General features: G+C 40.9%; 1 protein-coding gene across 1 annotated transcript in view; it reads left to right on the top strand.

Annotated features, from left to right (window-relative positions):
- Positions 1-3,666: 3,666 nt before the first annotated feature.
- Positions 3,667-15,128, top strand: part of col9a2 (procollagen, type IX, alpha 2) — a 33,692-nt gene continuing 22,230 nt past the window's right edge. Inside the window, exons 1-6 of the mRNA XM_015955985.3 lie at positions 3,667-3,851; positions 4,796-4,870; positions 6,360-6,395; positions 6,717-6,779; positions 14,399-14,452; positions 14,586-14,621. Of these exons, the coding sequence (XP_015811471.3) occupies positions 3,780-3,851; positions 4,796-4,870; positions 6,360-6,395; positions 6,717-6,779; positions 14,399-14,452; positions 14,586-14,621 (336 nt within the window). The 5' untranslated portion in view covers positions 3,667-3,779. The remainder of the gene's footprint in view (positions 3,852-4,795; positions 4,871-6,359; positions 6,396-6,716; positions 6,780-14,398; positions 14,453-14,585; positions 14,622-15,128) is intronic.

Genomic DNA, 15,128 nt, shown 5'->3' with positions numbered 1-15,128 from the left:
GTCCGGAGCTCTATAGCCTACTCTTACCTCAGGAAAGCTCTAAACCAATCAGCAAAACAATAAAACCTATTTGCTTATTGATAGCTTTTTTTTGTAATGCGATAGTTAGCTATGGAGATGCTCGTAACGCTACATGGATTATAACTTACCGGTGGAGAATCCAACATTGTGGGAAAAAAAGAATTTGCTACAGTCAACAGGTGATGCAAAGCTGGCAGCTACTTGTAAACAGAGCGTGCACGAGCACGCTCCATGGACTGGTAGAGAGGTGCGCATGCACATTTTAAAAAATGTTGAGAGGGCAGTTCTTCAGAAACATGGATTGCTATACCTTTAATTCAGGGAAGCAGGGCAAAATATAATTGAAGTTCATAACTAAATAAATATTACATAATTGTATTTAGAACAAATAAAACAGCCAAGTAGCACATAAAAAATGAAGCAAAATAAAAAATAAGGAAAAAGTCGACTGTTGATTTAAGGGTTAAAGGCTAAATTTTGGCAGCCCGGCCGTTCTAAATGTAAAAAAAAAAAAAAAAGACGTGCTGGAGTGACGCTTTATAGACCCGTGCATTTCAATGACGCCGAAATGCGTGTTGAGATGCACGAAAAAAAGAGGTATGCGTGTCCACAAGCACAAAATGTTTGACTACAGAATGTGAGTAAGTCACGTAATGCCGTGAGACCGGGTTGGCTTGTCAGCCACTAGATCGTGGCACCGGATAACAGAAATACTCCAGAAAGAGACTTTAAGGCCCTACTATGCAGAGTATATCAACAGTCTACCACTCATGCTTTTATTCTATCAAGGCCTGACTACTGCAATGCATTGTAATCCGGCCTGAGTCAGGGTGAGGTAGCACGCTTGTAGCTAGTACAAAACTCAGCCGCTAGGTTTGTGACAGGGACTGGGCACAGGGACCATATCACCCATGTGTTGGCATCCCTTCACTGGCTGCCATGCAATGCAGGGCAACATTTAAGGTCTTGGTACCGACATACAAGGCCTTAAAAGGAATGGCTCCAGCATATATTGTCAACCTTTGGGACATGCCCCTTCGCGGGCGCTTCGCTTGGCTTACAGGGAGCTGTTGATGGTTCCGCACACCAAGCGCAGGTCATGGGGTGACCGTGCATTTTCTGTATTGGTTCCTATACTTTGCAACCAGTTGCCTTAGGTGGTTCATCAGTCACCCTCATTGATGGTTTTAAAGACTTGCCTGAAGACCCACTTTCATGCCAAGGCATTCCAGGATCAGCATTTTTTTCTTGGTTTCGTTGCCCCGGCCTCTTATTCTTTAGTTGTATTTTATTATCAGTTTTTATTTCTCTCTTTTAATTTTTCTATGCTGGTTATTACAATTGGGCGAAAGTGGCACAGGAGTTAAGTGCTTGCCCCGTGATCGGCAGGTTGCAGGTTCGAGCCCCACTCGGTCTGTCACTGTCGTTGTGTCCGTGGGCAAGACACTTAACCATCCTTGCCTGCTGGTGGTGGTTGTAGGGACCGGTGGCGCCAGTGCTCGGCAGCCTCGCCTCTGTCAGTGCACCCCAGGGCAGCTGTGGCTACATCGTAGCTCATCCCCACCAGTGTGTGAATGTGTGAGTAAATGGGTGAAGACTGATTGTGTTGTAAAGGGCCTTGGGGGGTTCCAGGACTCTAGAAGGTGCTATATCAAATACAGGCCATTTACCATTCACCATAATTGTTAAATTTTATTTCATGGTTTTATGTTTCATTTGTGCTGTGTTCAGCACCTTGGTTGTCTATGTGGGCCACAGAAGGGGCTTTATAAACAAAATATCTTAATAAATAGCGTACTTTGCAGTCTGATGACAATTTCTCTTTGTTTATTACCATAACTTTCTCTGTCAGCCGGCTCTGCGTTTTTGTTTGACTTCACTGTGACTGTTAGAGGTAAACTGAGGATTAATGGAAACCGATGATTTGCTCGAAGGGAAAAGCCGACAGCGAAAGTAGCTTGTTTGAAGGCAGCGCATCTTGGAGCAAAGCGCTTAGCAATTAGCCTAGCTTAGCATGTATGCTCACATTGCCCACATTTTATTAACTAACTTTAAAACGCGTCTAAACATTCCTTAACCAAATTGAAACTTACAAAGACAAATGTTCTCCATGACATGGACGCATAAATCAAACTCTGTGTGTTCACGATCTGTTTATACTCTGTTTCTGCCTAAATGTAAGTATTTTTTAAACTTTTTGTTGCCTAAATTTAAGTTGTAAACAGCAAAGACGACAGCGACGGAAAACAGAAATGACATCAGTCCTAGATCTGAAGCTGAGTTAAGAGCGCTCACTCTGTTTCACACAGACATTACAACAAAGATTGATCTGTTTTCAAAAACTAAAACATTTTCATCATTAATTCACCTTTACTATTTGTTAACTTAATAATTTCACTTATTTCCATCATGAACTGAAAGAATATTTGTGGCCTAAAGGAATGACAGAGCATTAGTCAGGATTATTTGAAGGAGAATGTCATTCAGCTGCTGTTGGAGACAAATTAAAACATAACATATTTTTTTTATTACTGGCTTAAATTGACGTAGTTGGCATTTTGCACTGATAATTTTTAAAGCATTCATGATAGGAGATATGTAATGTTAGCAACCTAAATGATTAATTATTTATTTTTTATTGGGGGTGCCCTGCATATATCGTTATCGAAAATTAAGAGTTAGACATTATTGAATATCGGTTAAAAAAAGCCAATATAAAGCATCCCTAATTATTTCTGATTACAATCGGCCACTCTGAGTTTTTAATGCAGGCCGAAAATAAACAGCTTGGGGTCTATCTGCATGGAGTTTTCATGCTCTCTAGGTGTGTTCCTCACTTAGTCCAAAAATATGAATATTTGGTTAATTGGTCTCTCTAAATGTTCCTTAGCTGTGTGTGTGTGTGTGTGTGTGTGTGTGTGTGTGTGTGTGTGTGTGTGTGTGTGTGTGTGTGTGTGTGTGTGTGTGTGTGTGTGTGTGTGTGTGTGTGTGTGTGTGTTGCCCCGGGATGGATGGGCAACCTGTCCAGGGTCTACCCTGTCTGTATGCCTAATATTGGAACTTGACCCTGCAAGGATAAGCGGGTATCGATAATGAATGGAAGTCTACCTCTGGTGACATGGCTTGTATTAAAAATGGCCACTAGAGGTCAGTAAATCAGTCAGTCTGTCATACAATACCTATTTGATCAACAGTCAAGATGCTGTTTCTGACTGTCAGTGGCATGTGTTTTCCTTTGGAAGAGTGTGCTGATTTGTCATCATCTCCATCTCTGGAAGAAAATCAATACTCTTACGTACATACTACTGTGTGTTGTCCTCAGGTGTACTTCCACAGATGCAGGAGGAGTCTAACTACTGGTCTGTCTGTGCAGGAAACATGTTAGCAAATGAAAAATCTGTAAATTGTTTATAGGACATACAGTCAATGGAAGAATTTATTTCTTGATCAAATATGCATGTGTCTTTTTTCTTTTCCAACTGCAAAGCAGTGTTTTTGTATGCAGAACCGATCTATAACTCTATGTGTTTTCAGTATTCAGCGAATGATTCGGCTTTCAGGGGCCAGCAGTGGGAGCAGGATTACCACCCTCTCTCTCTCCCTGCCCTACCCTGCGCTCCTCCTCCCTCCATCCATCCACCTCTGTCCTCCTGGAAGGATTTTTCCCCTCTTCAGCGCTGTGCTGGCCTGGAGAGGAGTGAGGGAGTGAGAAGAGAGGATTTTGTGATCCGAGGAGCGACGGACCGGTGAGAAGGACCATGGCTTTTCTCTTTGCCTCACTGAAGACCTGGATTCTACTGCAGACCTTGTGCCTGGCTGTGGCTCAAGTGGTGAGTGGACAGGAGAGGTCCAGTCCTGCTCGGCTCAGATTTCTCTCTAAACCAAGAGGTTCAGGGAATGAAGGCCTCAGGAAAGGGCTTTGGAAATCCTGCAGGGATGTTATAAGTCCTGGTCCACTTTGGAGTGGTATAGAATGACCACCTTCATAGAAAGAGAAGACCTTGGAGTGACTTCTCTCCTTCAGTGGACACATTTTGGATGATTTCATGTGATTGAAAAGCCTTGTTGTGGATGAGATTACTTCTTCTTTAAGCCAAGATGCTCTGATTAAAGACGTAGATTTCTGTTGGACAAAGTGGACTTTTGTTTGAAGAAGACACAAACTTGTTTTTCTGGGGCAAATTTAGCAACCCTTGAAAGGCAAACATCAGCGAGCACTGACAGCTACCCAAACGTTACCCATAGCCTGTGAAAGCCCCCTTTCATCCCAACACCTACATGCGACCTTTGGTGATTTCTTCAGCAGCCACGGATCGTTCTTTTATTTTGAACCTAAAAACCTGTGATATATATGTGTGTGTGTATGTATATATATATATATATATATATATATATATATATATATATATATATATATATATATATATTGTTGTTTTAATTTTCTAAAAAAAAATAATAATTAATGCATATTTGTAGTCTTGTAGACCAGTTTTTATACTCATACACACCACCTGGTTTGACAATTGATGCACATTTCGTATCAAATAAGTTTTCTAAAGCATGCACACAGAGTAAATATCTAACAGTTAGAGTATGCAGGCAAAATTAACTATAAAAACAAGAATAAAATAATTTCTGTCAATTCATCAAAACACAATGCAGAAACTTTATTTAGCCTCATTATTCACTGTAATTTAAAATGCTGTTAGTGTGTGCAAATGAAATCTAAATGACCTTTTTGTTGGATAATTTATGTTCTGTGTTTGTGTTTCAGAGAGGTCCACCTGGACCTCAAGGCCTACCAGGTCCACTGGGCCCTTCTGGTACTCCTGGGTCAGATGGCATTGATGTGAGTATGTGCACAGGTTTACCCAACAAAGATTCGTATTGTGCTGCAAAGCCAACCCAACCCTGCAGTACTGGAGTTTTACCACCAGAGGGTACTGATAATGAAAACACTCAGGCACAAAAGAGGCTCTGTTCCAGCCAAGAGAGGGGTCTTTGAGGGGGGACCCTCTGGAGTTTGTGTCACAGTAATGTGATGCATTGGAGTTTATTTAGGGGCTGATTACAGGAGGAAAATGTAAGAATTAAAGCGTGCTGCAAAAAGGATCAGACAGCTTTCAAAATCTGGTTCCTTTTCCAAGAGGAAACAGACTCCAGTAAAGATAACTGATAAATATTTTCATGGAATATATGGAATTTATTATACAGATAGTATAGATAATTTACCACCATATATAGAGTATAATTAGGGGAAGTACCACCTATATATCCCACAGTCGTGCCAATTGTCCAAAAACACAAAAATTACCAAAATTAGTCAATTTTATGCATTTGGTACCAAATACACAATGTCTGATAAATGAGACCCCAGATGAGTCTGAGCAACAGCGTCCTGAGACTGACGATTCTAAGACAGTGAAGGTGCAGAGAAACACAACGTCATTTTTCGTTGTTGCAAGAGCTCTGCACGGACAGACAGAGTAGAACCCAAGTTTCTAATTATCCGTTCAAAGTGATGGAGACAGCTAGTCTGTTAGGACACTGCTTCCTTTAACTTTGTCAATACCACTGCCATCCCCCCTCAAAAATATTACACGCGAGCTCAAGATATCTAGTGGCAGACACAGAGCATATTGAAAAACGTCTCGTAGAAAAAGTCCAGCAATGTAAACGTTAACACACCCACAGCAGAAGGAGTTCAAAGATACGCAGCAAACATTTCATTTGTGTCAGGACACTATGGAGAATGTGGGTTTAGAGGTGGTGACTGGATGAGGAAGTGAAGGAGAATGAGGGACAAACGTGTCCGTGTTAAAAAGTCTATTAAACACAAGGTAAACACATTAGAGATGTGACTGCATCGATGGCAGGACACTCCACAAAAGTGCTACGCCCTCTGTTGTCCTGGTGGAGAATTGCTTCACAACAATGAAACACCAAGACACCTCGAGAAGTATAAACTAGACTAGAGACTCATGAACTCTAACCTTTCAATGGTACTTATGGGCTTTGCTAATTACAGTACAATAGCTGCTTATTAATGACTTAATGCTATTTTTCCTTGAACTGGTCTAGGAAAACATGTCTCCTCTATATCTAACATGCTGTTGGACAACAATAGGAAACTAATTGAAGTAGTTTGTGTGTTTTTGATGATTTAAACTGCTGGACTCAATTTTCTAAGTTCAGCAGCAACTGCAGGTGGATGAAGCAAACACATCAGCTTTCTATTTATCTAACAAAGGAAAGTGTTTGGAGGTTATTTAAGTGAAACCAAATTATCAGCCAGGGTTTTGTCATAAAAAAATAAATCAACATCTCTCTTACTACAGGGGGAGAAAGGACGTCCTGGCCCACCCGGACCACCAGTAGGTTCTCATCATTCTGTATCTTTCAAAATCAAGTTGTCTTAACCTTAACCCTGTGGTGTCCAACCCTGGTCTGAAGGGCCCCTATCCATATTTTATCTGCATCCTCACTCCTGACTTTATTAAGCAAGTGATCAACATGTTTCTGTACAATTTAATGACATGTTGAACAGGTGATTTAACCAGTGAATCAGGTGTGTTAAAGCACAGGAACAACTAAAGCATGCTAGTTAGGGGCCCTTCAGGACCAGAGGGGGGAAACATGTACCTTCCTCTGCTAGACATTGTCGTCTTCACAACTGCTGTTTTTTTTTATTGTAGGGGCAAAAGGGTGAGCCAGGAGAGCCAGGTCGGGATGGACCTCCAGGAAAGAATGGCATTGATGTGCGTGAGCTAAAGTCTGTGTGGGTGTGGCATGTGTGAAAGAGACATAATGAAAATCAATTAAATGTATTTATATGGCGCCAAATCACAACCGTCTTCTCAAGGCACTTGATAATGTAAACATTCCAATACAGTTCAGTTCATTTAGTCAATCAGTAAAAAGTTTCCTATGTAAGGAACCCAGAGGTTGCATCGAGTCACTGACTAGTGTCAGAGTCTTTACAGCAATCCTCATACTAATTTATACTCTTCCGTCTGCGTTGAGATGGATGCACGCAACACCATTATCTGTCCTTTCGAGGGCTCTCCAGCAGGCTCACAAGGACAGACAGAGTCGAGCTCTCTTTCCTAAACATCCATCCAACGAGAGGGAGAATGCAAGCTTGTCAGGACGCCGCTGTCATCAACAGCACCGCCATTGCGCCCTCAAAAACATAAAGAGAGGTAAAGATATCTAGCGGCAAACACGGAGCAGGCTGAAGAATGCCTTGTGGACCAACTCTAAAAATGTAAAAGTTTTAGGAGTGAAAAGATATGCAGCATGAGTGGTTAGCAGCAGAGTACCAGCTGATGCCCCTCTCCACGAGGCTACCACAGCTCAGCAGAACACCATTGTAGCTCCTTCTGGGGAGAAAAACGGAGAGAAAATAAAGTTAACAGCTGTAGTAGGAAATATTGCAATTAGAGAGGAGTGGTGGAAGAAAGTAGTAGAGTGTGGAAAGTGGTCAGTGTGTCCTCCAGCAGTCTAAGCCTATAGCAGCATAACGACAGAGATAACTCTGGATAACCTAGCCTTTTAGATGGAGGCATGTTGGAGGCAGGGCAAGGGAGAGCCGTCTTTACCAACTGTACACTCCACCTCCCTCTACTCCCCGCTCATTCAAATCTGAGCTAACATCAAAATTTTACCATAAGCTCTATCAAATTAAAAAAGTTTAAAGCCTAGTCTAAGTAGACAATGTGTCTGCCTCACAGACTAAAGCTTGGAGCTGGTTCAAAAGAAAGAAGCCTGATAACTAAAAGATCTGCCTCCCATACAATTCTTAGATATTCTGGGAACCACCAGTAAACCTGCAGTCTGAGTGAAGTGCTCTGTTAGGAACAAATTGAATGATCACATCACTGATGTACGATGGAGTTTGATTATAAAGAGCTTTATTTGTAAGAAGGAAGCACATTGGAAGCATTTACAGTGGGATGCAAAAAGTTTGGGCTGCCTTGGTAATCTTCATAATTTTCTTTTATAAATCATTGGTTTTTACGATAATTCAATCCAATTCAATTTGATAAACAATTTCTGTTGAATAAATAATTTCAAAAAGGAGACACACTGTGATATTTGAGAAGTGAAACAAAGTTTATAGAATTTATACATTTGGGCACAAAAAAAAAAGAATTTAACTCAGTATTTAGTAGATCCACCTTTTGCAGAAATAACAGCGTCTAAATTGTCAATAACATTCAGGTCTTGGGACTGAGAAGAACTTTCCAGAATGTTGTACTTGTTCCTCTGCATGAACTACTTAGTAGATGTTGAGCAGTGTTTAGGGTCATTGTCTTGTTGAAAGATCCAGCCCCGGTGCAGCTTCAGCTTTGTCACTGATTCCTGGACACTGGTCTCCAGAATCTGCTGATATTGAGTGGATTCCATGTGTCCCTCAACTTTGACAAGATTCCCAGTCCCTGCACTGGCCACACAGCCCACAGCATAATGGAACCACCACCATGTTGTACTATAGGTAGCAGGTGTTTTTTCTTGGAATGCTGTGTTATTTGTCCTTCATGCATAAGGCCCATGTTATGCCCAAATAACTCTGTTTTAGTTTCATCTGCCCACAGCACCTTATTCCAGAATGAAACTGGCTCTTCCAGATGTGCTTCAGCACACCTGAAGCGGCATGTTTGTGCTGTGGGAGCATACAGCATAACGTGTGACGAATAGTTGAACTGTGAACAGTGACTCCAATTGCAGAAGTTGACTCTTTTAAACTAACATAGTCCTCTTGCTGCAGCCAGGATTCTGATTATCACAAATCAAGTAATTAACTAACAAAGTCTTTGAAAAAAATTGATCTAATGTTCAATAAACCACATTTAATTTTTCTAGTTTTCTGCTCAGTTCAATTTGTTCTAATATTTATGAGATTTCCATGATTTGCTTCATTAAGTCTGTGTGGTTTTGGCCGTGGGCAGGACACTGTCTAAATGGGGTAGTGGGTTGGTAATAGTACAGAAGCTGCAGAGGGGTGTGTTAAACTACGACTCTGCTTCCTGGTCTGGACCCTGGGCTGTCATAGAGGAACAATAAAATTGTAGCCTGGCCGGCCAGACTTGTCCTTTGTTTAATTCTGTACAGAGAAAGAGTCTGGTAACTCACAGGCAAAGAGGCACATGAGGGGCAGGACTAAGCAGCTCAAAAAGAAACAACCAGAAAAAATATGGAAATGCCGACTGTACCGTGCGACGCTGTAGTTTTTTAGCTAAAGTTAAAAAAAAGGTGTCTGGCAGCGGCGCAGACATCTTTTATTTTATGTTGGCAAAAGGAGATCTGAGGCACTCAGGAGATACAAAAATAAAAAGCCTTTATTAGTACATGGCTCAGATAGTTAAAAACAAATGTCGACGCGTTTCAGCCCACAGGGCCTTCGTCAGGGCTCAAAATGTTTGTAGGTTCTCTCACTTTCATGTTAAGAATGCTAATCAGTGACACCTGCTGAAGTTGGGCAGGTAGACAGCATGATGATTGGATGACCAGTATAGCACAAAAAACTTTTAACATCTAAATAATCCTATTGTAAGGATGAATACTTACAAATATTACATTTCACTTATAGAATTTGAGAAAAAAATATAAATATGGTACACAAATGGTAAGAAAACATGAGATTATAAATAAGGAGCAAAATCAAATTCTCCATTAAGACCTGGGAAATTAGTAGCTGTTAGTGTATAAATCCAAAATGATTCTCTTTGCAAGAATTTTTTAAGCCAATCTCCTCCTCTAATTGAATGTTTTATATGTTCAATCCCTGTGATTTTAAGAGAGTTACAGCTTCCATGATTTGTGTCTTTATAATGAACTGCCATAGGATACAGAGGATTACCAGATCTGATTGCTTGTTTGTGTTCTGCAAGTCTTGCTTTTAACTTACGTTTAGTTCTCCCAATATAGAAGCAACCACATGGGCATTCTAGTCTGTAGACCACAAATGAAGTATTACAATTGATGAATGTATTAATGTAAAAAGTACGTCCAGTGAAAACATCAGCAAAACAGTTAGTGTTAGTCATGTTGTCACAGTGAACACAATTTCCACATTTATAGTTGCCTTTTCGAATTTTGTGTTGCTGATGTTTTCACAGGACGTACTTTTTACATTAATACATTCATCAACTGTAATACTATCTGAGCCATGTACTAATAAAGGCTTTTTATTTTTGTATCTCCTGAGTGCCTCAGATCTCCTTTTGCCAACATTTATGTGGATCCCTTGGCTGAAGAGCACCAGTGAGAGCACCAGATAAAATTTCTTACACCCCTGCAGCACTTCCAGCATTTTTTCTATTTTCATCTTTTATTATTATTTTTCTTAGAAGAAAGGCTTTTAGCGGTTCCACTTGTTGGGGTTTTAAAGACATTCAAGTCATTTAGAACAGAGGAAAGAGCCGCAGCGAACTCCGAGGCTGTCTTCATTGTTTATGAGAAACCGAGCGTCGCTGTGTGGGATGTCCGCGACGTCTGTAGTATTTTTAGCTGTAGTCAAAAATGGAGACTGGCGACAGCACAAACATCTTTATGTAGAAGAAAGGCTTTTGGTGCTTCAACTTGTTGCTGTTTTAAAGATATGTCCAAGTCATTTAGAACAGAGGAAAGAGCGGCAGTGGACTCCGCATCAGTCGCCCTGTTTATGACAAACTGAGCGTTGTGGTGTGTGATGTACGATACTCTGCGCTGATTGGCTCGGTTAGAATTCTCACGGGGTGGGTTTATTTGAAGAGGAGAGTTCCCAGACCAGTTCTCTGTGCAGAATTAAACAGAGGAGGAGTCTAGCAGGCCAGGCTAATAAAATTGGCCATGTTCCTAGAAAGAAGAGCTGCTCCATCCAAAGAGGGATGGGTGCCATCTCTTCGCGTCAGACCAGGTTTTCCCCCAAAAGTTTTACAATTATGAATGTAGCCCACGTTGTTTTCAGGGCACCACCTAGACAACCAGCAGTTGAAGGACAGCATGTGGCTAAACATGTTGTCACTGGTCCAGTCAGGCAGAGAACACACACCAAAGCAATATAAATTTTAGTGACCTCCGTAACAGGGTATCATTACCACCAGCATGAATAACGATCTCACTGTATTTATGATTATACTTAGCCAGCAGTTTCAGGTAGGATTTAATGTTGCCTGCTCTGGCCCCAGGTAAGTATTTAACTATGGTTGCTGGAGTTTCTAATGCAGGGCTAGTCAACTCTGGGCCGCGAGGGCTTTATCTGCTCCAACACACTAGATTCAGTGGTTGAATCACCTGTGCAGCAGCTCTTCAGGCTCTGCAGAAGCCTGTTAACCACCTACTGATTGAAATCGGGTGTGTTGAAGCAGAGTTAAAACTAAAATGTGCTGGATAGCGGCCTTACAGGCCTGGAAATGAATAGTCCTGCTCTAATGCCACATTTCTGACTATGAACCTGCCAATTACCAGAGTAGTTGAGGAAACATGGACGGGTCGGCGGTTTCCCATGGGCTGGGTTCTGGGGTGTGCTTCATACGTACTGCCACTCAGCCAGCATGAGGTACCACTACAGGATGGTTCAGATCTAGTTAGCCTCACACTAGCTAGCTATCTACAGGCTTTTCGACAGCGTGGAGCCGAGCCTACAATTCCGACACCTACAAAAATCTTCCATTAATTGCATGTACCACTAACACTAAAGGAGGCAGAGGAGTAACTAAACATCAGACACACAGCGCAAGAGATAGGAAATGGAGAAGGAAAGACAAAAATGGCCATAGCCGTGCTGAGGCTAACTAGGCAAGCAAACGGCAGACTGCAAAACGAAAAAGGATTGGGGTCAGAAAAAAGACAGAGAAAGAGTTTCTGAAAGAGGACATGAGTAAATAACAGATGTTGACCTAAACAATCAAAACTCCTTGCTGTAGCCTTTGTCAGAGCATCACAGGTGCTTCGTTCTCGACTGTCCACTGTCACAACAGTGACAGAAGAGTCATCAGCAACACCCTCGACGCTCTGACAAAGACGACAGGAAGGAGCCAAAACGTTCAGCTAAAGGTAGAAAAGATATCTTTTACTTCTCTGTGTACGCACAAGAATCAGAAATAATGCTCTCCAAAGGTTTGCATTGAAACATGTTAGTTACATATATTTATTACGTAAAAACATCATATGGTCTGACTATATGAAACTGCAATTATGTATTAGAGATGTGCGAGTCATGATCAAATCGTTGTTTGTTTTGCAAAGACAATAAGCACATTATGAAAAAATGAATGAACTATGTTCCGCCACTATTAAAAAAAAACAAAATTTCAGTGTATAAAATGAATAGTTGTCATATTTTTGTCACTCGTGTGTGAGGATTTACATGGAAACAGGAGAAAATTAAGGTTGTTTTTTTAACTGTGGGTGAGTGACTTGGTGACTCAAATGAATCAAACAACCAGATTTCTTTTGGTAAGTGAGTTATCCAAACATTAATATGTATTAGGTGTTTATGTCTCATAAAATATATTTTCATTCCTGAGTTATTAACATTTCTTATTACTTATAATTGTTTGGCATTGCACAACAAAACTGGCATTCTGACTATATCCATTCTTGTAACCCCGGCTTCACACTGGAAGCATCAGTGGTGCGAAAAGGCAGAAGAACAGTTTACTTGCGTACTTCAAAGTGGTCCTTTTCACACTGGGAGAGTCTTGGCCACGGCATGACTTCCTCACTTTGCTCTTCGCTGGGCTCACAAGATCAAAAAAATCCTTCCAGACTTCATAGGTCACAGTTTGGTTATGCAATTCACCAATAAACCAAAAACAAGGAAATCACATTTGATATTGCTGTTAGATGTAGTTCCTCACTACTACCAGGAATAAAGCCATGAAAACACACTGCTGCACTTCTGGAACGATACTGGGAGTAAATAAGCTGTTAGGTTGCACGTAAGCTACATATATATGAAATAGCATCGCTGCAGTACTTTTAATTTGAAAATTACCAGGGATTCTACACTAAAACCATGTGTGATTTCCTGTCTAGCCCTATGTTAACTGTGGAAATTGTTGTGTCCTAAAAGCAGCTCGTGGCAAAAATAGAAGCTGATCCTACCTTTAGCTTCTGGGATGCGACTGAGCATTCCCATGCCGCTGCTGGTTTGAAACACTCCATAGACTATAATGGTTTATATTTGTAGCAGTGACGTTCCGCTGCCGTAGAAAACTTCCAGTGTAAAACCGAGGTTATAGTTACTTGAACAGCATGGAGGTGATGGGATTCTGTGTCAAAACCACTGATGTCCTGTTAGCAGTGTCGGGAAAGTTTGTTTAAAAAATGAACTAGTTCAAAGTTCAGTTCATACATTTGAAAACAAACTACTTTGTTTCTTAGTTCATAATTAAAATATTTGTTAACTAAGTTCACTGTTCCAAAAATGAACTATATATATATGAAATGAAATGATGTTCCAACAGTTGACACCTGTTCAGTCCACACTCATACCCAGCTGCAGTTTTTACCCTACAGTATACTCTCAATAACATGAGGAAAGCATTATTTTAATGGAAAATTATAAAACAATCTTAGGAAGCAGGCTGAAGTAGCAAACTCAAAGTGCAATATTAAAAGTGCAAAACATTAAAAAATGTATAATCTTTCAGTTAAGTCCCTTTTCAGTTTTTCTGAATGAACATTGACTCCTGCACACAGCATAGATGTGGAAGAGTAGACGCTGCACCAACTGCTACTGCCTATGTTTGGCCGCATTTGCGGGTTCTACTTTTTATAAACTCTGTGGTTAACAGGATGTTTTAGCTAGGCTTTAGCTCCGGAAAAACTCCGTGGAGATCTGAAGCTAGAACGGCGAAAGAACGCGTTTATAAACCCGTTCACCTACGGCAGGACAAACGCACTCACATTTACGTTCGTCCGGCAAAATACGAACGAGTTCAGTTCATGTTCACGAAAAAATAAAATAAAATTCACGAACGATCGTGCAATGAATGTGCCTATTAGTGCTCACGTGCATATGAAGTGATCTCAACCCACAGTTTGATGTTTTCATGGTAATTACTGTGTTTCTGCTTCTGAGGTCAATCAGAACATGTTGCTGCTTCAGTTTTAATCAGCAGAAACTGTCTTTGCCAAATAACCACATGTTAACTTGAAGCAACTTCAAATTCTTTAGAGATTTAGTGAGTAATCCGCCCTGGAATCTCACTCTCAGGACTTTCACCCCAATTACTGCATCATTGTTAATCATAAGTGTGTCAAACCCCCAAGGTGAGATCACATGTCTCCCCTGCAAAGCAGAGAAATACCTGATGGTTCTGTTCTGACCCGCAATGTGACCTCATATCTAGCATTTTCACCTTTCTTCATCTCCTTCTGCCTGCAGGGCTTGATTGGAGAAAAAGGTGATCGGGGTCCAGTCGGTAGTCCTGGTCCAAAGGCAAGTGTTTATAATAATTATAATCCGAAACCTTTGGGTTTTCTATGGTAAAGTATTTCCCTTTAGACTGTCAGTGTTCATGGCACATCAAACACATGAAGTTCTCTGGTTGTGTGTGTGTTTTTGTCTGCAGGGTCAGCCAGGTCCAAGCGGAGAGCCAGGACCTCCAGTGAGTATTTTGTTCTTCAGCATTTTATCCAGGACTCTAAATCTCTTTAAGAGAAATATTCTGCCAGAAAAATATCATAAATCTTTGGCCAACAGCAGAGAGGGAAACAAACACATCTGCCCAGATGAGCAACGGGTTAGTTTGAGTTGTAGAGTTCAGTCATGGCAGAAATGCAGCTTGAACCTGAACCTAGAAGTCTGGAAACGGTTAGCAAAGCTGAACCTTTTGGCTAACACAGACACATGGATTTAAAATAATGTTCAACTGCTAAATCCTTCAAAAGGGTTTGGGACTACCGTAATTTCTGGACTATAGAGCGCACCTCAATATCAGCCACACCGGGCTAAAAGCCACAGATATCTATTGAATTGAAAACGTAGTTTAACTGAAAGCAACTGAACTGATCAGTATCAAACAAAACAGAAAAGTTATTGATTAGTTTATTCATCGTCCTCCTGCGCACTGAAACCACTGAAATCATCTTCTTCAGTGTCGGAGTTGAACAGC

Source organism: Nothobranchius furzeri, chromosome 11, assembly GCF_043380555.1.
Source record: "Nothobranchius furzeri strain GRZ-AD chromosome 11, NfurGRZ-RIMD1, whole genome shotgun sequence".
Taxonomy (NCBI): Eukaryota; Metazoa; Chordata; class Actinopteri; order Cyprinodontiformes; family Nothobranchiidae; genus Nothobranchius; species Nothobranchius furzeri.
This window is presented reverse-complemented; position numbering and strand designations above follow the sequence as displayed.